General features: G+C 38.2%; 1 protein-coding gene across 1 annotated transcript; it reads right to left on the bottom strand.

Moving 5' to 3' along the window:
• Positions 1 to 1,788: 1,788 nt before the first annotated feature.
• PSMG2 (proteasome assembly chaperone 2) lies at positions 1,789 to 23,750 on the bottom strand. Its single transcript, XM_078060647.1, has 7 exons — positions 23,555 to 23,750; positions 19,948 to 20,119; positions 16,157 to 16,215; positions 11,370 to 11,488; positions 10,314 to 10,487; positions 2,928 to 3,048; positions 1,789 to 2,110 (listed from the first exon to the last, which is right to left on the bottom strand). The coding sequence occupies exons 1-7, from the start codon at positions 23,609 to 23,611 to the stop codon at positions 2,012 to 2,014; spliced, it is 801 nt and encodes a 266-aa protein (XP_077916773.1). The 5' UTR covers positions 23,612 to 23,750; the 3' UTR covers positions 1,789 to 2,011.
• Between the last annotated feature and the right edge of the window lie 50 nt (positions 23,751 to 23,800).

The following is a 23,800-nucleotide window of genomic DNA, read 5'->3' as shown; positions in this document are numbered from 1 at the left end:
TTTTATTTGAGAGACAGCATGAATGGGGGGAGGGGCCATGGGGGAAGGAGAAGGAAGGGGGCAAGAATCTCAAGCAGACTCTGCGCTAAGCATGAAGCCTGACACAGGCTCGATCTCATGACCATGACATCATGACCTGAGCCAAAACCAAGGGTCGGGCACTTGATTGAGGAACCCAGGTGCCCCACAAAAACTCTATTCTTTTACATCTCTCCACCCGCCCCCCCCCCCCACTTTTTTGATTCACAAGTTATGTCTTTATCTATTAACATAGTTTTATAATAATTTTTAATGCTTTTGTCTTCTAATTGTCTATACCAGAACTAAAAGTACTTTACACACCACCATTACAGACGGTGATAAAGGACTCTGCATTTGCCTATTTACTTTTACTACAGAGTTTTAGATTTTTGTATGCTTTCACGTTGCTGTCTACCATCTTTTTTCAAAGGGTGGGACTCCCTCTAGCGTTTCTTAAAAGGCACATCCAGTGGTGATGAACTCCTCAGCTTTTGTTCATCTGCAAAACTCTCTCTTCTTCATTTGTGAAGAATACTTTTGCTGGATAGTATTCTTGATTGGCCAGTCTTTTGTTTCAGCATTTTGAATATAATATCCCACTCCCTTCTGGACTCTAAGGTTTCTGCTGAGATATCCACTCATTCATTATCTTGTGGGTGCTCACTTGAATGTGACGAGTCGCTTTTCTCCTACTACTTTTCAAGATTGTCTTCTATTTTTGAGTTTTTTTTTTTTTTTTTTAAACTATAGTCTTGGGTGTGGGGCTGTTTGGGTTCATTCTATTTGGGGTCCTTTGAGCTCAAAATTTGGATGTCCATTTCCTTCCTTAAGATTAGGGAAATTTTCAGCCATTACTTCTTCAAATAAGTTTTGTCTCTTTCTCGCTCTTTTCTCCTTCCGGGACTCTCATAATGCATATATTGGTCCACTTTATGCTATTTTATAGGTCCCTTAGGCTTGCTCCATTTTCCTTATTTTTTTATTCCTTTCATTTGGTAATTTCAGTGATCAGAATTGCGGATTCTTCTGCTTGATCAAATCTGCTGAACCCCACCAGTAAATTTTTCAGAATTCTATATGGTTGTTTTTAATTTCTTTCTCTTCATTGATATTCTCTCATTTTGTTCATTCACTGTTGTTCTGATTTCATTTAGTTGTCTGTACCCTTGTAAATCATTGTGCTTCAGTAGGTTTCCATTTCCTTGGTATTGGTTTCTGGAGATTTTATTTTAGCCCAGTGGATTATCTGAAGCCATTCATCAAGATACTCAACAAGACCAGGGGCGCTTGGGTGGCTCAGTTGGTTAAACGGCCAGCTCTTGATTTTGGCTCAGGTCATGATCTCAGGGTCCTGGGATTAAACCCTGAATCGGGCTCTGTGCTCAGCTGGGAGTCTGCTTGAGGATTCTCTCTTTCCCTCTCCCTCTGTCCCTCCCCTCACTCACACACTCTCTCTAAAATAAATAAGTAAATCTTAAAAAAAAAAAAAAAGATCCTCAATAAGACCTAATGCATCTGGGATATTGTCTCATCTGAAACAAATTTCAGCAGAACCACCATTGGGATTTCTTTAGAATAGCTACTATAAATACAGAGAATAATTAAGTATTCTTCTACTATTTTTGGACTTCTGACTTCCAGAACTGCAGGACAATAAATTGTGTTGTTTTAACCACTAAGTTTGTGGTAATTTATTACAGCAGAAACAGGAAACTAATACAGAAGTCTGAGTTTAAAAAAAAAAAAAAAGACACATTTCAGACAAAATTACTTAGGAAATATTTTATTGTACAAAATTTACATTTGTTGAATACAGTGAAAAGCATGGTAAAAGAACTTTTTGTTAATCCCTTTTCTTTGAGATTTTTTTGTGAAAAGTAAAGATTTATTTTCTAATACATTCGCAGATAATATAACTTTTTATATAGTTGTTTAACAGTTGTGTTGGTAATAAGTGTCTTGGGACATAAGGTATAAAACTGAAAAAAGATCAAAAAAGCGCAGGGGGAAGACCACTACCAAAGAGTAATCTCCACGAACTTGGCATTTTCCACTTCAAGGCAGATGCTGTGGGGTCATCACACTGTAACTGAAGAACAAAATACTTTAATCCTTCAATTTTATGACCAAATCCCCTTTTAGCATTTAAGTCGCATAAAACTCGCCCTTCTCTAGTTTTTTGTTAGTTTTTGCTCTTTTTGGGTTTGACATTTTTAGCTGAGTTTTATTGTAAGGAAAAACAAAGCAATAAATTTGTCTCTATGTTAATTGAAGATAAATTTCCTTAAGTTCCAAGTCATAAAGATATGCCAGAAGGCTATGGAGTCCATCAAGTAAAATCATATTTGAAAGGAATAGGGTTTAAATAATAATAATAATAATAATAATAATAAAAATCAGTGCTGTGTGATTTGTATCAATTTGTTCTTTTATCATATCATTATGGTACTTCTATTATGCCTAAAAGCTGATTTCCCTGGGTGTAATGCTTTTACCTCATAATACAGAAAAGTATTTAATTATAATGCACATTCAATAGTTATAGTATTGCTCACATAAATAGGTTTTGCTTTCCTTAAAAAAAAAAAAGTCCTGAATTCTAAAGAAATTTGTTTATTTTTCTAAGAATATGTCTGGTACAATTAATGCAACATGAACAATTAATATAATGAAGTACTTATGGTTTTCCTTTCTGGAAAATCAGTCTTAATGAAACAACTGTAGACAACTGGTTAGTTAAATGCCCTCTTTTCTTTTCAAAAGCTCAACTGAACTAAATTTTATATAAAGATGTATCTATACTTAACAAACTTTCACTTATTTGGTCTACTTATATAGAATAAAAAATGCAAGTTTATAAATACATAACCAGAGAAATCAGAGGCTTAAAGTGTAGTAACACTTACACATGGTTTGATTATCTGAAGCCATTCGTTAAGATACTCAACAAGACCTAATGCATCTGGGATATTGTCTCCTTCTGAAACAAATTTCAGCAGAACCACCATTGGGATTTCTTTAGAACAGCTACAACAAATACAGAGAATAATTAAGTATTCTTCTATTGATACAAGATGCTGATTCCATCTGTGTCTGTTTTTATAGCTAAGACAATCTGCCAGGTTTAAGGAAAGGAGAAGATGCCCCATAATAAGCTCACTTATTTATCCCCCTTTGCTCCAGATATATGCTACTTGTGGGGAAAGGACTAGAAGCCATGTAATGCCCACTCTGGGCATATGCAAGTTTGCGTCTCATACGAGGCTGCATGAAAAACCATCCACACTGAAATATGTTCTACTTCCCAAATCTGCTGTAGAAGATAGTGATTTTCAGAAGCACCACAGCAAAGAGACTGAAAGAAAATAACACCCTTGTTACTAATAACCTAAAACAGCGAAGGAAAATTGTGGAACTGAATAAAGGGAAAAAATGTACTATTACTTTTTTTTTAAAAGATATTTATTTATTTGAGAGAGAGATAGCAAGAGAGAGCATAAGCGAGGGTGCAGGGAGAGGGAGAAGGAGGCCCCCCACTGAGCAGGGAGCCCGACACGGGGCTGGATCCCAGGACCCCAGGATCAAGGCCTGAGTCGCAGACAGACACTTAACCGACTGAGCCACACCGGTGCCCCTTTACTATATTACTTCTTACAGATTCCACCTACTGAGTGATTTATTATGTGCTAAGCACTATCTGCATATTTTATCGTTCAATCCTACAATTCTTGAGGAAGTTATAATTATCTCCATTTTATAACTGAATCAATTTGGAATAGAACATGGACAGAATGCCTGGATTCAAATTCTAGCTCTGCCACTTACCAGACATGTTGGGCAAGTTACTTAGAGCTTCAGTGTTTCTCATTTGTAAAAGAGGGAACACAACAGAACTTACCTCACAGGTTGTTGGGAGGTGTAAAGGAGGCAGTAGAGGCAAAGTGGTTAAAACAGTGCCCAACATATAGTCAATACTATGTATGTGCTAGCTATTATGATGAAGTAACTGAAGTTTAAAGGGTTTGAAATGTAGTTAACATACTCAAAGTTCTAAATCTATGAAGTGGCAGAGGTGGGACTTGAACCCAGGTCTTTTGGACTCCAAAAGTCTCTTAACTGTATGCTATAAATGCCTCAAGCTAGTGATGAGATGGAGATAAATAAATGCAAAAAGCTTCCTGTTTGCCAACAAAAGCAAAAATTATTTCTAATACCCTAAAACCAAGAACTATGAGAAAAATTTCATGCCAAAACTTGAGAGCACGTGACTGACAGAGAGCTACAGAAATAAAGGTGAGCTGGGTTTCTAAGCAAGGGATTTCAGATGTGGAGAAGACTCTGAGGTAGGTTCAGAAGTCTCAGATGTACCAGGAGAGCCTACCATAGCATCTCAGTCTCTATATAATCAGAAATTGGTCCGGGTGCCTGGGTGGCTCAGTTGGTTAAGTGTCCAACTCCTGATTTCAGTTCAGGTCATGATCTCAGGGTCGTGAGATCCAGCCTCTCACTGGGCTCCATACTGAGGGTGGAGTCTGCTTGGGATTCTCTCTCTCCCTTTTCCTCTGCCCTGCCCCTCCCACTTGCATGCTCCCTCCCTCTCTAAAATAAATATTAGAAATCGGAAGTTGTTAGCACTAGTTATATCATCTCACCATGTAATTCTCAAATATCTTAGGGGCTCTCAAGCTTTGTATGGTAGCACTGTGAGCCATGATGACTCAGAAGATTCTAGTTCCTAAACATTCATGCTATGGTAGCCTTAGAAATGGCTCCTGCCTAGAGGAGGCTAGCTTCCCTGGCTGTGCCTTTATTTTCAAGCCTCTAGGTTAAAAAATGCAGGGGTATGTCTTGAATTTACAGTGCCTCCACTACTAGTTTGTAACACAAAGAGTAGCATTAAGAGTTTTAATAGCATCCTCTGGTGCTCTCTGTAAAAATGGAAAGTGGAGAGTAGCTAATTTTGTTACTTTCTGTGACATTAAAATCTAGCACATGAGATACATCCATTATTAAATTATAAATGTACTTTGATTCCAATTAAGTATAAGGGATTTCAGGCCAGCCACACCACTGCCACCACCTATCATTAGAGTAACTAATATTATCTTTTCCAGACATCAGAATATATATTTGTTCTCATAATGGGAAGGCAAAATATATATGTTACAAAAAATTTAGCAAAAATGGCTTTTTTCTCAATTTCAAAAATTCTTTATTGCAGTAAATATATAATTGCACTGAACATTAAACATGGGTTTGATTATAAATGAAAAGATTTGCATTAGAAAATTAAAAGAAAACTGATTTTGTGAGAAACATTTTTAAATAAGATGAACTCTAAAGTTTAAGTTAGAGTTGATGTATCTTGCAGGTACACACATTCAATTCAAATATATTTTAAAGGAGCTGGGAAGAGAACAAATGAAAAATTAGTAGTGGTAGTTACCTCTGGGTGATAGAACTGAGTATTATAAATATTGTTTCTTTGGACTATTCTACATTTTCCAAATGTTCTATGATGAGTACGTCTAACTTTTATAATATTTTGCTATCATTGCTAACTTTGTGAGCAAGTTTACAGTTACCCAGAAGTTATTCTTTTGGTCTCATGGAGTTTTACCCTACACATGTGTGGCTCAGAATTCTGACAAAGACTCAGGGAGACCCCCTAAGGCTCTTCTTGAATAGCCCTTCTCTGGTTCTCTGCCTTGTTCATTCCAGGTGTCCTAGCATTCCCCAATCATGTTATCTGTCTTCTCAACTCAGCAAGACCGCTCTCCTCAGGTTCCCTCCCCTTCTTTGTGTTGTAGTCCACAAAGTATCTGCAAGCAGAAAGCTGGGGCAATTGTAGGACTTATTTGCCTTCTCTCAGGAATCACAACTGTGTGCTGTTTGCTATCCAATGTCTGAAAAAGTTCTTTCATTAATTTTGTCCAATTTCCAGTTGTTGATGGCAAGATGGCAAGTCTGCTATCATTACTCTAACAAAATCCAAAGCAAAAGTAAACTGATTTGTAAAGAACTAAGAAGTCGGTGTGAAGGAGCAGTGAGCTGCAGGAATACAAAGAGAGTAGTAAATTCCTTGTGCAGAAGGGAGAAGCAAGTCAGGACACAAGGAGTGCTGTGAGGTGACTCTTGGAAACTGGGTTCGTTTTTGCAAGGCAGATAAGAGGAGAAAAGTACGTGGGACAAGGGAAGGAAGAATGAGACAGCTTTTAGGAAACTGACTGCTAGTCGTTTAGCTGGAGTCCAGGGCACCAAGGAATGAGCCAGGCAAGGAAATCCTGCAGGGCCTTGTATGGCACCTTAAGGAGTACAAATCAGATTCTGCACACAGCAAGTAAAACTGCTGATGGACTTTACTCAGGGGATGTTGTGATCAGTTTTGAATTTTAATTCTAGCAACACTCAAGCTAGAGCAGAGTGAGTGAGAATGGAGGAGGCAGGGGGAATCAATCAAAAGATCTTGAGAGCAGCTGCTATAGACCAAACCCATGTCCCTCCAAAACTGAAGCCCTAACCCCCAATGTGACTATATCTGGAGATAGGATCTCTGCAGGTAATTAAGATTAAACTAAGTCATAAGACAGAGGCCCTAACCTGACAGGACTGTGGCCTTATAAGGAGAGAAGGAAAGAGAGGTCTCTCTCTGCCATGTGAGGATATGGCCAGAAGGTAGCCATCTGCAAGCCAGGAAGGGGGGCCTCACCAGAACCCAACCATGCTGGCTCCCTGATTTCAGACTTGTAGCCTGCAGAACTGTGAATAAATAAATTTCTTTGTTTAAGCCACCCTGCGGACAGTATTTTGTTACGGCAGTCCAATCAGACTAACAGCAGTCTAGGCTACAAATGATGTGGCCCGAATGAAGCAAGAGAAGGACTGAAAGCTGGTGGTCTGTAGGGCAGGTGCAGAGAATGATTAGGTAGCCAGGGCTTCCACCAAAAGAATAGTTGAAGTGATATTTTATATTATGGGGAATAAACTAGACAAGATAAGAAGTAAAAACACAAATGACAGACTAAGAAAAAAAAAGAAAAATGGGGAGAAATGATGGTTTTAATAGGACTAGAGTAGGTTTTCAGGGAAAAAGAGAAAGCTGAAATGGTACACAAGTATGGCCAGAGACAGACAAAACTGCTGTACTGGGAAAACAAGCTAAAATGCCTGTATCCTTTCTAACAGAGAAGTCTTGAATATTTTGGAAAGAAGGAGGGGCAAAAATAATTACAAATAACAAGGAACAAGTTCACCTTTTAGACAAAGAATAAAACTCACTGTGATCCTGAACCATGAATCCTAGCTCTAGAATGAAGTGGTTCAAAGTGCAGGATTTGGGGCCAGATGCCTAGGTTTGATCCTGGCTCTACCAGATTACCCACATGGCTTTTAGCAGTTATTTAATCTTGTTGCTCTTCAATTTTCTTATTTATAACATGTAGTTAACAGCAATACATACCTATGAGCTTATTATGAGAATTAAATAATTTAATACATGTAAAGTGCACAGAACAGTACCAGGCACTTAATTTGCTATTACCATGACTACTATTTATATTACTATTATGACTTCTTCGGGTCATGCAGAAGTCACAATGTAGATTTTAGAGCAAGCAAACCAGTCATTCTATTTGGCAAGGCTAGGTTTACACTCTTTGAAATGTATTATGTTAAGGAGGCAGATTTATTGGTTGACTTTGAGCAATGATGGCGGGGACATATTTAAATTTTTTCTAGGTTAGCTCTGCCCAATTCTCTTAAGCCACCACTGACGGCACAAGGAGATGCTCCTTATTCATCTCTCCTCATGGGAGAGCAGGGAGTAGACTATATGAGCTTGAGAAGCAGTAGATGCCACCCTCTAAACACTGCCCCTCCCCCTCTTCATAACCATCGGCTCTGTCTTCCATGAACCCACCAGGCACATCAACTCCTGGCAAGAAGGAAGAGTCAGAGCCAGTTGAAGCATACAGCAAGGCGTACTGGTTAGCCCCAGACTTAGCCTCAGGTTGTATGAGACAGGAAGCTAAGGGCAGGCAAAAATGGGGACAGTGTAAATGTCTACAAATTTGATGGCAGGCTGGGCCATCACATAAGTCATATAAATCAATTTACAAAAAGTGGCTAAAAGAAAAAAAAGATCACTAACTTCCACCTTTACTTTCACTTGCCTTCTGAAAGTTCATGATTCCCAAAGACTAATCAAGAGTGACTGTAGAGTATTTAAAAGAAAAATGCCCCAAAATAACTATAAATCTGTTATTGGGCACACAATATAGAAAGATGTAATTTGTGACAACAATATCATAATGGGCTGGGGGAGGCAGTGTGCATGGGAGTAGTTTTTGTGTGCAACTGAAGTGAAATTAGTATCAACTCAAATTAGACTGTTATAACTTTAGAATGTTACATGCGATCACCATGGAAACCACAAAGCAAGTATCTATAGAATATACACAAAAGAAAATGTGAAGACAATCAAAAGATGTCACTATAAAAAATCAACCAAGCACAAAAGAAGGCAGTAAAGGAGGAAATGAAGAACAAAAAAGCTATAAGATATATAGAAAACAATAGCAAAATGACAAGTCCTTCATCAATAATTACTTTTAATGCAAATGGATTAAACTCTCTAATCAAAAGACAGATTGGCAGAATGGATTAAAAACATGATCCAATTATGTACTATCTACAAGAAGCTTACTTTGAATGTAAGGACACACACAGTTTGAAAGTGAAAAGATGGAAAAAGATATTCCATATAAACAGTAACCAAGAGAGCAGGATGGCAAATATCAGACAAAATAGACTTCAAGTCAAAAACTGTTATGAAAGACCAAGAAAGCTATTATATATTGATAAAAGGGCCAATTCATCAAGAAGACATAACAAATATAAAGATATATTCACAAAACAAGAGCCCCAAAAATATATGAAGCAAACACTGACAGAATTGAAGGGAGAACTAGATATGATGCTACAGTAATAGCTGGAGACTTCAACAGCCTACATTCAATAATGGATGGAAAAGACTGAGAAGGAAACAGAATTACCAATTAGACCTAACATATATACAGAACACCTCACTCAACAAAAACAGAATACACATTTTTCTCAAGTGCACACGGACGGTTCTCCAGGACAGACCTTTGGTAGGGCACAAAATAAGACCTGATCAATGAAAAAGATTAAAATCATACAAAGTGTCTTTTTCAATCACAAAAGAATGATACTAGAAATCAGTAATGGAAGGAAAACTGGAAAATTCACAAATATGTGGAAATTAAACAACACAATTTCAAACAACTAATGGGTCAAAGAAGAAATCACAAGGTGAATTAGAAAATTTAGGGGTGAATAAAAATGAAAACACAACATGCTAAACTTAAGAGATGCAGCTAAGGCAGTTTAAGAGGGAAAGTTAGAGCTACAAATGCATATTTAAAAAAGAAGAAATTTCACAGATTAATAACCTAAGTTTACACTTAGGAACTACAAAAATAAAGGCAAACTAAATCTGGAGTTAGCAGAAGAAAGGAAATAATGAAGATTAGAGATAAATAAAATAGAGAACAGTAAAACAATAGAGAAAAATCAATAAAACCAAAAGTTGGTTATTTGAAAAGATCAACAAAACTGAGAATAAAAAAAGACTCAAATTACTAAAATCAGAAATGAAGGTGAGGACATTAGTATGGATTTTGCAGAACTAAATAGGAGTTATTATTGAATAAGTACAGATTCTCTGTTTAGAACAATGACAAAGTTCTGAAAGCAGATAGTTGGTGATGGGTATACAACACTGTGAATTCATTAACAGCAATTAACTGTACACTTAAAAATGGTTACATTATGGGTGTTATGCACAAACGGTGAATCACAGAACACTACATCTAAAACTAATGATGTAATGTATGGTGATTAACATAACAATAAAAAAGAAAATAAAAAATGGTTACATTAATGTTTCATATATTTTACCATAATTAAAAAAAAGATTGATTGTAGAGGTTGCATACAGTAAGTATCAGGATCCTTAACATGCTGCACATTATAAAGTGTTAAATATGGTTTTTTAGGAACCAATTTTCCTAAGACTAAATTTCAAGTCTTCTCTTCACTTATCTTACTTTCCACTATTTTTAAAAAAGTAGGCTCCATGCCCAATGTGGTGCTTAAACTCACATTACCTTGAGATCAAGAGTCGCATGCCCTTCTGACTGAGCCAGCCACGCACCCCTCTTACTTTTATTTTTAAATAAGGTGGGGAACAAATAGACAAACAAACTCACCCTTCATCATAGAGTGTTTTTGTGATACCTCCTCCAGGAATACGAATACAAAACTCAGAATCATCTATTTCAGGAATGCATGGGCTTTTTTCCATTTCTTCCCAGTTAAGGCTCATTATTTTAGTTTGAACACTTTTTTGCACAAAAGGTGTGAGTAGGTATCTGAAGGGAGTACTAGAAGCAATCATATAATTAACTTTCTAAAAATCCACAATAAATATGAACATTAAGGCAAGTTTTTAAAGCAAATGTTTGTTCTCTCTATATTCTGTTGCTAAAGCAAAGCACAAGTTTCAGCAGTCTGCGCAATAACATGTAAAAATATTGCTCTGGCTTGCTATTTACATACTTAGGAGCGAGTATAAAGACACAGGCCAACTTAAACTAAGGCAAGGCCATCATGGAGATAACCTATTTCCCACAGCTATGCTCCCTTCTGGCCATGAGGCCTTTTGTGAGATTCCTAGACATGTTATATCTATTTGTGAGATTACTAAAAATTAGCTCCAATTTTGAAAGGTTAGTCCTGGCTAATGTTTCTTCATCATGACTTTTTGGTGCATCAATGATAATGAAATAAATAGTTTATAATTTCTATCTCTTGGATGTTTTGCCTACTATTTAGGAATTCAGTCTGACATGCCTGGGAGTTATACTTAAAGGCAAATGGATTTCTGTGATGGCTAAATAAATAGAAGTAAATAGAAATGTGAATCCAATCTTCCAAAAAATTATCATCCAATGAATCTTAGGTACCCTCTCTCTTTCTCTTCATCAGCTAGGCTCTGTGATGTCGCCACACACAATACCAAACAATCGAAGCACAGTTCCAGAAACATCTCTATCTTTACACCAAAGCCTTCCTTGTGCCCCAATCATAGGACTACCTAACCATACTCCCTCCCGTCTCTTGACTTTCTTTTATCTTCTTTCTAAATTCCAGAGGGGGGAGGCAAAGATATACATGGCTTTTAAAACTTATTTTAGCTTTTTAACAGAGACACCATCATAATACTGTGTAAATCATAACAAAATTTTTCAAAGGCAAAAACATACCTGCGAAGCTGTAGATCATTACGGTGATATGAATGACTGCTTGAAAGAACAATAACTTTGGCACAGTTACTACTTTTCACCCAGGAAAGCAGTTTTTCACAGAATGGCTTTGATTTATACTTTGTATACCATTGAAAGAATAAAAAGAAAGTCTAAAAGTTAGATCTTAGCATATAATAAGAGTATTCTATAAAATATTTTATCGACCTTATATAAAATTATAATTATTTTTGGATCCATTTACTGTCCTTAAAGTGAAGATGAGGGATGAAGAGCAAGGAATTTTTTACTGTATCTTTACAATTAAGAAATAAATCGTGAGGAATCTAGATTTCAAAAAAATTCTATTCTGACTGACAAGGGAAAATTTCCCAGTTCTCTAAGTAATCTATCATTACTTAAAAACTATCACATGGATATCTAGGAGATGTTCTTGCTAGAAATTTCTGATCTGAACATGACCAGGAAATAATCAGGTGAACCTAGGATGCTGAACATCTGGCACTGATCCTCAAAGGAGTCAATATTGTGAAGAACAGAAAGAGGAGGAGGCCACTTCTACATCAACAGCTACCAACTAAAAAGATATTATAGTCAAATGTAACATGTGAAACTTGATTGGATCCAGAATTGAAGAATATTTTTTTTTTTTTTTTTTTTAAAGATTTTATTTATTTATTTGACAGAGAGAGACACAGCGAGAGAGGGAACACAAGCAGGGGGAGTGGGAGAGGGAGAAGCAGGCTTCCCGCTGAGCAGGGAGCCCGATGCGGGGCTCGATCCCAGGACCCTGAGATCATGACCTGAGCCGAAGGCAGACGCTTAACGGCTGAGCCACCCAGGCGCCCCAGAATTGAAGAATATTTTATGCAGCCACCCTGGAAAACAGTATGGAGGTTCCTCAAAATGTTGAAAATAGAGCTACCCTACGACCCAGCAATTGCACTACTGGGTATTTACCCCAAAGATGCAAATGTAGTGATCTGAAGGGGTATGTGCACCCCAATGTTTATAGCAGCAATGTCCACAATAGCCAAACTGTGGAAAGAGCCAAGATGTCCATCAGCAAATGAATGGATAAAGAAGATGTGGTATATATATACAATGGAATATTATGCAGCTATCAAAAAAACCCACGAAATCTTGCCATTTGCAATGACGTGGATGGAACTACAAGGTATTATGCTAAGCGAAATAAGTCAATCAGAGAAAGACAAGTATCATCTGATCTCACTGATATGAGGAATTCTTAATCTCAGGAAACAAACAAGGTTGCTGGAGTGGTGGGGGTGGGAGGGATGGGGTGGCTGGGTGATGGACATTGGGGAGGGTATGTGCTATGTTGAGCGCTGTGAATTGTGTAAGACTGATGAATCACAGACCTGTACCCCTGAAACAAATAATACATTATACGTTAAAAAAAAAAAGATAGTAGGAAGGGAAAAATGAAGGCGGGGAAATCGGAGAGGGAGACAAACCATGAGAGACTATGGACTCTGAGAAACAAACTGAGGGTTCTAGAGGGGAGAGGGGTGAGAGATGGGTTAGCCCGGTGATGGGTATTAAGGAGGGCAGGTATGGAATGGAGCACTGGGTGTTATACGCAAACAATGAATCATGGAACACTACATCAAAAACTAATGATGTAATGTATGGGGATTAACATAACAATAAAAAAATTAAAAAAAAAAAACTAATTATGTAATATATGGTGATTAACTTAAAAAAAAGAAAAGAAAAGAAAAGAATATTTTAGGGACAACTGGGGAAATTTGAGTATGTCTTATGATACTACTGAATAATTCATTAAATGCTGATTTTCTTAGATAATGCTGCTGTGATTATGAAGGAGAATGTCCTTATTCTTGAAAGATGCATGCTGAAGTATTTACGGGTAAAATATCATGACATCAGTAGCCTACTTTTGGATTCTTTGGCAGAAGGAAACTGTGTGCATGCACACGCAAAGAGAGTAGATCAAGCAGGTGTGGCAAGATGTTAATAGCTGTTAATCTGGAAAGTGGGTTATGAAATTTTGGGGAGAAAAACTCACTTTATGGAAACTCTTCACAGACTGTTAATAAAATAATTATTCAATAGAATTTAAAATGCAGACAATAGCTAGCTTTTAAAATAGGAAGGTGGTAGAGTATGATTAAGAGAGGCAGGCTCTGGAGTGAAGCTGCCTGGTCTAGAATGCTGGCTCTACCTCCTACAAGGACCGTGTGTCTCAGGGAAATTGCTTAATCTTTCTGTGTTTCAGTTTTCCTCATTTGTAAAATGAGGATAATGTTAGTACTTACTTTATCGGATTGCTGATTATAGGTGTTTGTGTGTGTGTGTGTGTATGGCATATATATACGTGTGTGTATATATGTATATATTTATTTATTTATATATTCATGTATATATGTGTGTGTGTATATATTTATTACTCATAGCCATATTGGTGCAAAAAATCCATGTTCAATAAATATTTGCTATTTTGAAATCACTATTTCCACCTACCAAATATTTCATTAGGCATTTTTTTTTTTTTTTTGCCTATCTTAGTTACCCAAGTATTAAGAAGAGAACAGAAAAAGCCACACACATGGCATAATGTAAAAAATATTAGCAACTCTCACTGCAAAATTTTGAGTATATTATTAACTAAAAAAAGTAAAGAGTGATTCTAATGTAAATATTAAAATAATCAATAGCATTATTCACAGTCATCTCAAACTGGAAAAAATCTAATGTCCCATTAACAGTACAACGGATAAATTATGGTTTATTTATATAACAGAATCCCACAGAGGTGAGAATGAATGAAATACCTCTCCTTAGAACAACATGGACAGACCTCACAAATAGAATGTTGAGTAAAGGAAGCTAGACATAAAGTACATACCATAATGTGGATGGAACTGGAGGGTATTATGCTGAGCGAAATAAGTCAAACAAAGAAAGACATGTATCATATGACCTCACTGATATGAGGAATTCTTAATCTCAGGAAACAAACTGAGGGTTGCTGGAGTCGGGGGTGGGGTGGGAGGGATGCGGTGACTAGGTGATGGACACTGGGGAGGGTATGTGCTCTGGTAAGCGCTGTGAATTGTGCAAGACTGTTGAATCTCAGATCTGTACCTCTGAAACAAATAATGCAATATATGTTAAGAAAGAAAAAAAAAAAGAAGAATGTAGCAGGAGGGGAAGAATGAAGGGGGGGAAATCGGAGGGGTAGACGAACCATGAGAGACGATGGACTCTGAAAAACAAACTGAGGGTTCTAGAGGGGAGGGGGGTGGGAGGATGGGTTAGCCTGGTGATGGATATTGAGGGCACGTTCTGCATGGAGCACTGGGTGTTATGCACAAACAATGAATCATGGAACACTATATCTAAAACTAATGATGTAATGTATGGGGATTAACATAATAAAAAATTAAAAAAAAATAAAGTACATACCATAAGATTCCATTTACATAATAATATAATAACTAGGATGAGGCATGGGGGAGAGCCTATGGAATGCTGACATATTTCTGACCTCCCCAACAGCTGGTACTTAATCCACTTAACCAATATTTACCAAGTGCTTCTCTACATGCTAGGCACTATTCTAGAAGTTAGGGATATAAGAGTGAATGACACATTGTCACTTCTCTCAGAAAACTTACTTTATACTAGTTGTAGATGATAAACAAATATATGATATGCCAAGTAGTGAGGAGCTGTGAAGAAAATCACCCCAGGATAAGAAAATAGAAAGGGTGGTCAGGAAAGGCATTTCTGATGAGGTAACATTTAAGCAAGGACTCAAGGAAATGAGCCATTTACGTAACTAGGGGAAAAGTATTCCAGGCAGGGAAAATAATGTAAAGACTCCGAGACAGGAGTGAGCTTAATCTGAACAACAGAGAGGCCAATGTGGCTGAAGCAGGGTGAGTGAGAGAGGGAAACGGCAATGAGCACACAGGAATGGCTCGGAGTTAGATTAGGCAGAGCAGCTGCCCAAGAGAATGCTCTGTGATAATGGAAGTGCTCTTTATGGCAGCTGCTTGCCACATGTGACTATGGAGAACTTCAAATGTGGCTAGTGGGAAGGAGGAACTAATTTTTAATTTTATTTACTTTTAGTTTATGAATCCAAATTTAAATAGCTACATGTGGCTAGCGGGTACCATACCAGGACAGAGGTAGAACCAGGATAAGCCAAGGTAAGGCTGTGAGTTCAGTGGGAGTCAAACAGGAAGCCACCAGAGGGTTTGAAGAGATAAGTGATGTGTTTGATTTAGGTTTAAAGGATCATTGGTGGTGCTATTTGCAAACAGACTATTAGGTATTTGTGAGAGTGGGTGGACAAGAACAAAATCAGGAGTGTGAGAGAAGGCAGTGGTTTGAACAATAGTGGTTGGTAGCAGTGGAAGAGGAAAGAAGTTAGATTTAGAATTTATTTTGACACATACATAATTTAAATGTACATGCCACTGGTTGAAATGTGATACAAATGGAGTAAACCGAAAATATTCCTAAGCTTAAATGTTTTCACCAATGCTACCTGAAGGGAATATATAAGACCCACCCTATATGTCCCAATTCCTTTCAATATAATCATGAAATAATGGTAACACCTCTGAGATTTTATAAGATTGGTTCTCTATAGAACCAGACTCTTCTTAACTGTACATACAGTAAAAAGAGCAAAACTGAGTTTTGAATCTTAATTCTCAATAATACTTAATATTTTCTCATTATATTTTACTTTGATCAACTTAAAAAGACAAATATAATATACTAACCTTAATAAAAATGGATCTTAACTGAAGAGCCACTAGCTTCTTTGAAGGCAATGAATATACTACAAAGACAAAAAAATGAAATCATAAGATACTTAATATGATGGAGTTATACAAGTGAAAATACTAACATAAAAACTAAATTGAACTGTAAGAACTTTTATACCTAACATTTTCAATAAATATAAAACATATGAACTGTATCATTCAGTTAAAATAAAACATTTTAGAAGTACCTTAAAATGCACCTGTGGGCTTTATTCTATGGAAGAGATTCATTTCTGACAAGTTAATGGTTTGTTTATTTTATTTTAATTTGTTTTAGAGGTCGGGGGCAGAGGGAGAGAAAGAATCTTAAGCGAGCTCCATGCCCAGTGCGGAGTCCAATGTGGGGCTTGATCTCACAACGCTGACATCATGACCTGTGTCAAAATCAAAAGTTAGACATTTAACGGAGCCACACAGGCGCCCCCGACAAGAGAACTGTTAAGAAAATACCAAAAATTATTTTTCTTCTGTGATTGCAAAACCAGAGAAGTATGCCTCTGGAGACTTCTGGCATTATGACCAATAAAATTCTTAAGAATATTTTTAGTTTCTGATATTCTCCCCTCTTCTCGTTAGAGAATAGCGAAACTCATTGGGATTAAGAGAAGAACGAATAGGGGCGCCTGGGTGGCTCAGTCATTAAGCGTCTGCCTTCGGCTCAGGTCATGATCCCAGGGTCCTGGGATCGAGCCCCGCATCGGGCTCCCTGTTCAGCAGGAAGCCTGCTTCTCCCTCTCCTACTCCCCCTGCTTGTGTTCCCTCTCTCGCTGTCCCTCTCTGTCAAATAAATAAATGAATAAAATCTTAAAAAAAAAAGAATAAAATGCAGGAGAATGTTGGCCTTATGTTAAAATCTGTGAAATAGGCACATCTGTGTTCTTTAGGAGTTTCTGAAAGATAACATGCAAAATAAATATAAAATTTTCTGTGAGTCAATGTGTGTGTTTTTCTTCTGGGAAATGCACTTTAACTCTAGGAGAAGACCCACTGTGTCCATAATCTTCATCACATTCTACAGGGATTCTACTTTGCTGATGTTTAACCTGTCCCTGTCCAAGAACCAGAAGCCCTGAGATAAACCAAGGACGAAATCTGGAGTCTCTTGGAGGCATGATTAGGCCCCTGTGCTGAAGGGTAAGCTTTTAGTTACTGTAAATAACCCAGACTTCAGCAAATCCTTTGGTAGTTCATGTCTCTCCAGTTATAGGTCTTTTGGGAGAGTGTCTTGTTGGACCTGTGTGGTGTGATTGGGGGCTATGCTGCATCAGCAAGTCTAGTGACTACCAGGTATGTTCAGGACAAAGGAGGCAAGAGCGGAAAGTTTAGGAATTAGGGAAAAGAGCACAAATTTAGGGGAAAGGGAATAAGATGGGGGCCATTCAGGCCTGTAATCTATCTCTGACGTACATATCTAGTGCAATTCAACAGACCTAGGAGGAAGAGACAGATCTGAAGGGAGTGAGCAAAATGTAAGATACACCACCTCCTATAATAGCAACACTCATATTCTCTATCAGTGTATCATGCTAATCTTTTTTGTTGTTAAGATCCTGCTTCCCATTACTTTTCTGATGTGATACAATATGAAACCAACATCACCTTTTATGTATTCTGGCACAAAATATTTAGCTTTTACCTAACAAAGCCTTTAGATCTAAATACTGTTACAGAAAATACAGAGACTAGAGGAACAAGCCAAATGACACCACAAGGAAGATATTAAATGTAGCAGGTGAGACATCTGATAAGACAATGGGTCCAGTTTTTTCCTCAGAAGTCAGTTTCATGTAGAAGGAAAAAAAAAGAGTGCTCTAGAGTAAAAGAAATTTCAGAGGCACAATAATCAGATGACTACTATGGGTCTTTGTTTAGACTAACTTTAAAGGACATTTTAGGGTAAACTGGAACAATGTGAATATGATAGGGTATAGGAAGACACTAAGAAACTCCTAATTTTGTTAAATGTGATGGTATTTTAGCTATACAAGAAAATGTTCTTAAGAGATACATACTTGCATATTTGAAGATAGAATGTCATGATGTCTACAATTTATTTTAAAATACCTCATTCTAAAAATAAAGTGGATTGGGGCGCCTGGGTAGCTCAGTCGGTTAAGCGTCTGCCTTCGGCTCAGGTCATGATCCCAGGACTCTGGGATCGAGCCCCGCATCGGGCTCCCTGCTCAGTGGGAAGCCTGCTTCTCCCTCTCCCTCTGCCCCTCCCCCTGCTCATTCTCTCTCTCTCTAATAAATAAAAAAAAAAAAAGTGGATTAAAGGACTTCATCCAATTGACTTGCTGCAAGTTTTAGTCAAAGAAAAGCCAGTGGGTCTTCTCCTAGAGTTAAAGTGCATTAGCAGGGTGGTGTGGTGCTTAAGAGGCAGGTCTCAGGGCCAGAGCCTTGATTAGAAGCTCAGTTACACCAATTATTAATCATGTGACCTTAACTTCTCTGTGCAATGGTTTCCTCATCAATAAAACTACGCATAGAGTAGTTGTGAAGATTAAATGAATTAACACATTTAAACGCACAGTGTTCAGCTCATAGTAAATACTCAATAAAATGACAGTTGTTATCATTAGTGGAAGTACATAAATTCTAGTTCTACCATTTACAGTCCTTTATCCTTTAAGGCAATAACTGAAATTCACTCTTGTGTTAACAGAGTCATCTTTGCTGCAGGAATTTTAATATTAAGGTGTTTTGTTTTGTTTTTTAAGATTTTATTTATTTATTTATTTGTGAGAGAGAGAGAGAGAGAGAGAGAGCGCGCACAAGCAGGGTGAGTGGCAGGCAGAGAGAGAAGCAGGCTCCCTGCTGAACAAGGAGCCTGATGTGCAGCTCGATCCCAGGACCCTGAGGTCATGACCTGAGCTGAAGGCAGCTGCTTAACTGACTGAGCCACCCAGGCACCCCTTAAGGTTATATTTTGAAAGTTTATTTCATTATTGCAAGCTAATGGCACCATTAATAAGATGGACAAAAAAAAAAAGCGCTCTTCATTTGTCTTTTAGCCCATCAAAGGTCTTTCATGCTACTCTACCACCTGTGGCTTTCACCTTAAAATGGAAAACAGAAAACTGAGCAGCCAGCAGAGCAGCTTGCCATCAAAGCAAGTGGATACTCCTGTGCCTCATGATCAATAGCTTTCCCCTACTAGCTCAGGGTAGTACCACATTATAAACACAGTGGTCAGTGCAATGTCAACTGTATTCCCCAATTAATCAAGCTTGATGGCCTAATGAGGCACTATGATTTATGGCATGGGAAAAGCCTACACCTACTAGTAGTATTAGGCAACCCTAGCTCTCTGAGTCTTATTGCTATTACGTTATTATGGATTCTATAATAATATGAAAGGATGAGTAGCGCATGTTAAACATAGAGGACTGAAGCCGGTGGAATTCTTTTCCCTTTTCCTTGGTATTAGTGATGCTTATACTTGCCAGAAAGAACAGAAATTAAAACTGAGGATAAAAGAAGGAAAAAAAAAAACACCTTATGTTAAAAAAAAAAGGAAACCTCAAATTCTAGTTAAAGAAGTACAGTCATCATAGGAGTTGCCATTTAGAAAAGGCTAAGAACTAAAACCAGATGTAAGAGAACAGGACGTGACTAGGTCATAAATTCTGCATAGAGCTGGCACTAAGTACATGTTTGCTATAAAACAGTATCTGTAGAATCTACTTCTAATTTAAAACAACTCTTCCTTATAATAGAATAAAACAGGCTTAAGTCTTACATACTTTCAGCATTTATACTGAGTTCTGTTGAATTTTCTTCTGCAGTTGCATATGGATTGTTTCCAACCATCGGCACAAGACAATCGGTATAGAAGTAACCAATCTTACACATATTTAGTGTAGAAATAATCAAATCCATTGCAAGCTGGCCAACATTTCCAACAGATACTGCTGGCTGAAATAATAAAAAATATATGTTCATTAAATCATCAAAATTAGCAGCACTTTTAAAAGTTTAGACAGAAGACAATAATCACGGGACTACTTTTGGATGGTTATGCTCAGGTACATCATAGCTGGATAGAGACTCTTTCATTAGCTGCAACTGAGGTGTCAGCAGGGGCTTCCTCTACTTTTGAGACGACTGATTTAACACTGATGGAACACCTACTACATGTCCATCATTGCTCTAGCACTAGGAACGCAGCAAGACAAACCGACGCAAGTTCCTGCCCTTGTGGAGCTTCCATTCTAGTGAGGGAGTAATTTAATGTAATAAAATAGTGAAATGCATGCATGCTTCACTTTATTGAACTTCACAGAGAATGTGTTTTTTACAAATTGAAGGTTTGTGGCAACCCTGCCTCAAGGAAGTCTATCAGCACCATTTTTCCCACAGCATTTGCTCACTTTGCGTCTGTTACATTTTGGTAAATCTCTCAATATTTCAAACTTTTTCATTATTATATTTGTTATCATTTGATCTGCAATCAATGATTATGACTCACTAAAAGCTCAGATGATGGTCAGTATTCTCCAGCAATAAAATCTTAAAATTAAGGTATGCGCACTGTCTTTTTAAACATAATACTATTGCAAACTTAATAGACTACAGTATAAACATAACTTTCACATGCACTGGGAAACCAAAAAATTCATCTGACTTGCTTTATTGCAATATTCACTCTATTGCTGTGGTTTGGAACCAAACCCCCAATATCTTTGAGGTATGCCTGTATACAGTGTTAAGTGCTATGGAGAAAAGTTAAGTGAGAGTGTGTATATGTATGTGGTTGGTTGCAATTTTAAATAGGGTGATCATGAAAACAATGACTCTATAACTGACCAGTTAATCATGGACCTGAAAGACGTAAGGAAGACAGTCACACAAAGACCAGGGAAAAGAACACTTCAAGCAGTGGGAAAGCGAGTGTAAGTCCTCTTGGGTCATCCTTCCATTTGCTTTGTTAGTGCCTAAAGGTTGGAGTCAGCTTCTTTTCACATTAAACACACACGCGTATTTATCCCCACGACTTCAAAGAGTCCAATTGTCAAATCTCTATCTATAGCCCAAAACATTTATCTGAACTTCAGATCCTAATGGATATGTCCACATGGTTATCTCATAGGCAATGCATATTCAACATGTACAAAACTAAACTTCTGCCTATACTTGTCCTCACATTTTGCATTTTAGAAAAGAGCAACACTTGCTCATCTGATTACCTAACCCACCCAAGAAACTTCTTCCTTTTCTCTTACAAACCACATCTAATACACGTCTAATTTTCATTGATTCTATTTTCAAAGTATCTCTGTAATGTAGCTCTTCCTTTGCATTCTTCTAGCAACTGCTTCCCCCCACCATCTTATTTTTCTGGGTCTCTTAGGGTGGTCCCCCACTTCTCATTGCTCTCATCTACTAACCTTCTGGTTATCTCCTGTAATTCCCTTTCCTCTTCTCAAGGATTTTGCTACTTTAGACCCTCACTCTCCTATATCATCCACCTTTTCCTCACTATTGGATTCTTCCCATCATCATATACACATGCTGTAATCTTTCCTTCTAAAATACCCCCACCCTCCCACCCCACCCCCGTCCCGCACTCTGCTAAAATACCCTCCCTTGATCCCACATACTCCCCTAGCTACCAGCTCACTTCTTGGTGTCTCTCCATAGACAAAATTCCCTAGTTGTCTACTAAAACATAAGTAGGAACTTTATCTCTGAATTGATAAACAAACACATACATATACATGTCTCCATCCCTTCTTCCATTTATTCAACCACTCCAATATGGCTTCCCTCCCTTCACCACTCACTGGTAACTGTCAAGGTTACCACCAATAATCTTTTGGACATTATTTTCCCTATGAATCTTTCTCTTTTTTTTCTTCTGCCAAGTATCTTACTAGCTGTCTCTGCAGAAGTCTGGACTCAAGGTCAACTGATATGGCTGCAGCCTATGAACGAGCAAGGCCCTGAATTCCTTACCTTAACAAGAACGAGCCTATGACCCCATCCAGGTTGTACTAGCTCTCAGAGCATGCCCACAGCCCCTTTTCCTTGTCCTAAGATAACCTCCTGACATCACGGACTCAATTTTGCCTCATTCTGATGTCAAGTCTCCCCCCCAAAGTAAACACGGGAATATATGGTACATACATGTTTCATCTCCTGCAAGGATACCTTTCCCTTTTGTGATTAACAAATATTTTTCAGGGAGATACTTTGAAATTATATAAAATTTCCTTCAGTACATTATCACACACTAATTTTAACATTCATTCATATTTCTTGCATGCATCGTTAAGGTGAGAATTGCCCCAAGGTGATTACCATCATTCAAAAAACTGAGATAACTGACATATAACATTGTATCAGTATTAGGTAGATAACACAATTTGATATACGTATATATTGTGAAAAGATTACCACAATAAGTTTATTTAACATCAATCAACCACAGTTACAAATTTCTCTTGTAATGAGAACTTTTAAGATCTACTCTCTTAGCAAGTTTCAAATACACAATATTGTTTATTATAGTCACCATGCTGTACAATACACCAGGACTATTTATAACTGGAGATTTGTACCTTTTAACTGCCTTCATCTATTTCATTTCAAGCAGCCCTCATCCTCACCCTCCTCTGGCAGCCACCAATCTGTTCTCTGTATCTATGAGGGGTTTTTCCCCCCCGATTGCACACATAAAGCTTTAACAGGTCCTTACGTCCCTCCCTCTCCCAGTAAGCCCTAGGGGTCTTCAGTACCCTTTTCAAAGTGCTATCCTAGCATTTATTGCCCTTACTGGTTTACGTGTGTTTCCAACTAGACTGCACACTTCTTGAGGACAAGGACCTGGTCTTATTTTAATATTTTTACAGTACAGAATGTTTATTGAAACAGTGACTGAATATGGGCAATTTTAGGAGCAATAAAACCGTGTGTTAGCTACTGGCTAAGAGTACTTTTATGACCTTACCTGTAGTTTTCTAGTTAATGAGAGTCTTGCCAGCTTAAGACTGGCTGATACTAGTTGAAGAAAAATTTTCTAGGATATAATAATAAAAAAAGAAATGGCCCCTACAACTTATGTACAACGTTACCTGTAATTACCACACACATTACGTTGTACATTCAACGCAGACTACAAACTCTAGTCTCAGAAACGTTCGGTGAGAGCGCCAACAGATTCTATCTGAAGCGCCGCATCTAGCGACAACCTGTCTTCGGTGCAGGCTGAAAACCCGAAGCAGAAGCAAGTACCGTCCTCTGTCCCAGGCCCGTTGAAACACCTCGACTGGCGGTGGCGGCCACCGGGGAGCCTCCCGAGAGGAAGCACCCCAAGCCGGGCACGCGGAGCTCGCGAAAGCGGGGACTCACCATTAGGAAAGTGTAGCCCGTGAGGTCGGGGACCGACTCGCCACAGGGAACGAACATGGTCGCACAGAAGTGGGAGAACGGGGTGAGCGCGGGCCTGGGAGAAACGAAGACGGCGCCAAGGCGAAACCGCGAGCGCCGCGCCGCGCCGCGTCGCGTCGGTGTCCCCAGAGCCGCTAGCGACGGGGGCGGGGCGGGGCGGGGCCCGTCGTGCGGCTCGGCGTGGGGTCCTGAAGGGCCCGTCCAGCT

Source organism: Halichoerus grypus, chromosome 13, assembly GCF_964656455.1.
Source record: "Halichoerus grypus chromosome 13, mHalGry1.hap1.1, whole genome shotgun sequence".
NCBI lineage: Eukaryota > Metazoa > Chordata > Mammalia > Carnivora > Phocidae > Halichoerus > Halichoerus grypus.
Note: the sequence above shows the minus strand (reverse complement) of the source record. Positions and strands in the feature narration are given on the sequence as shown.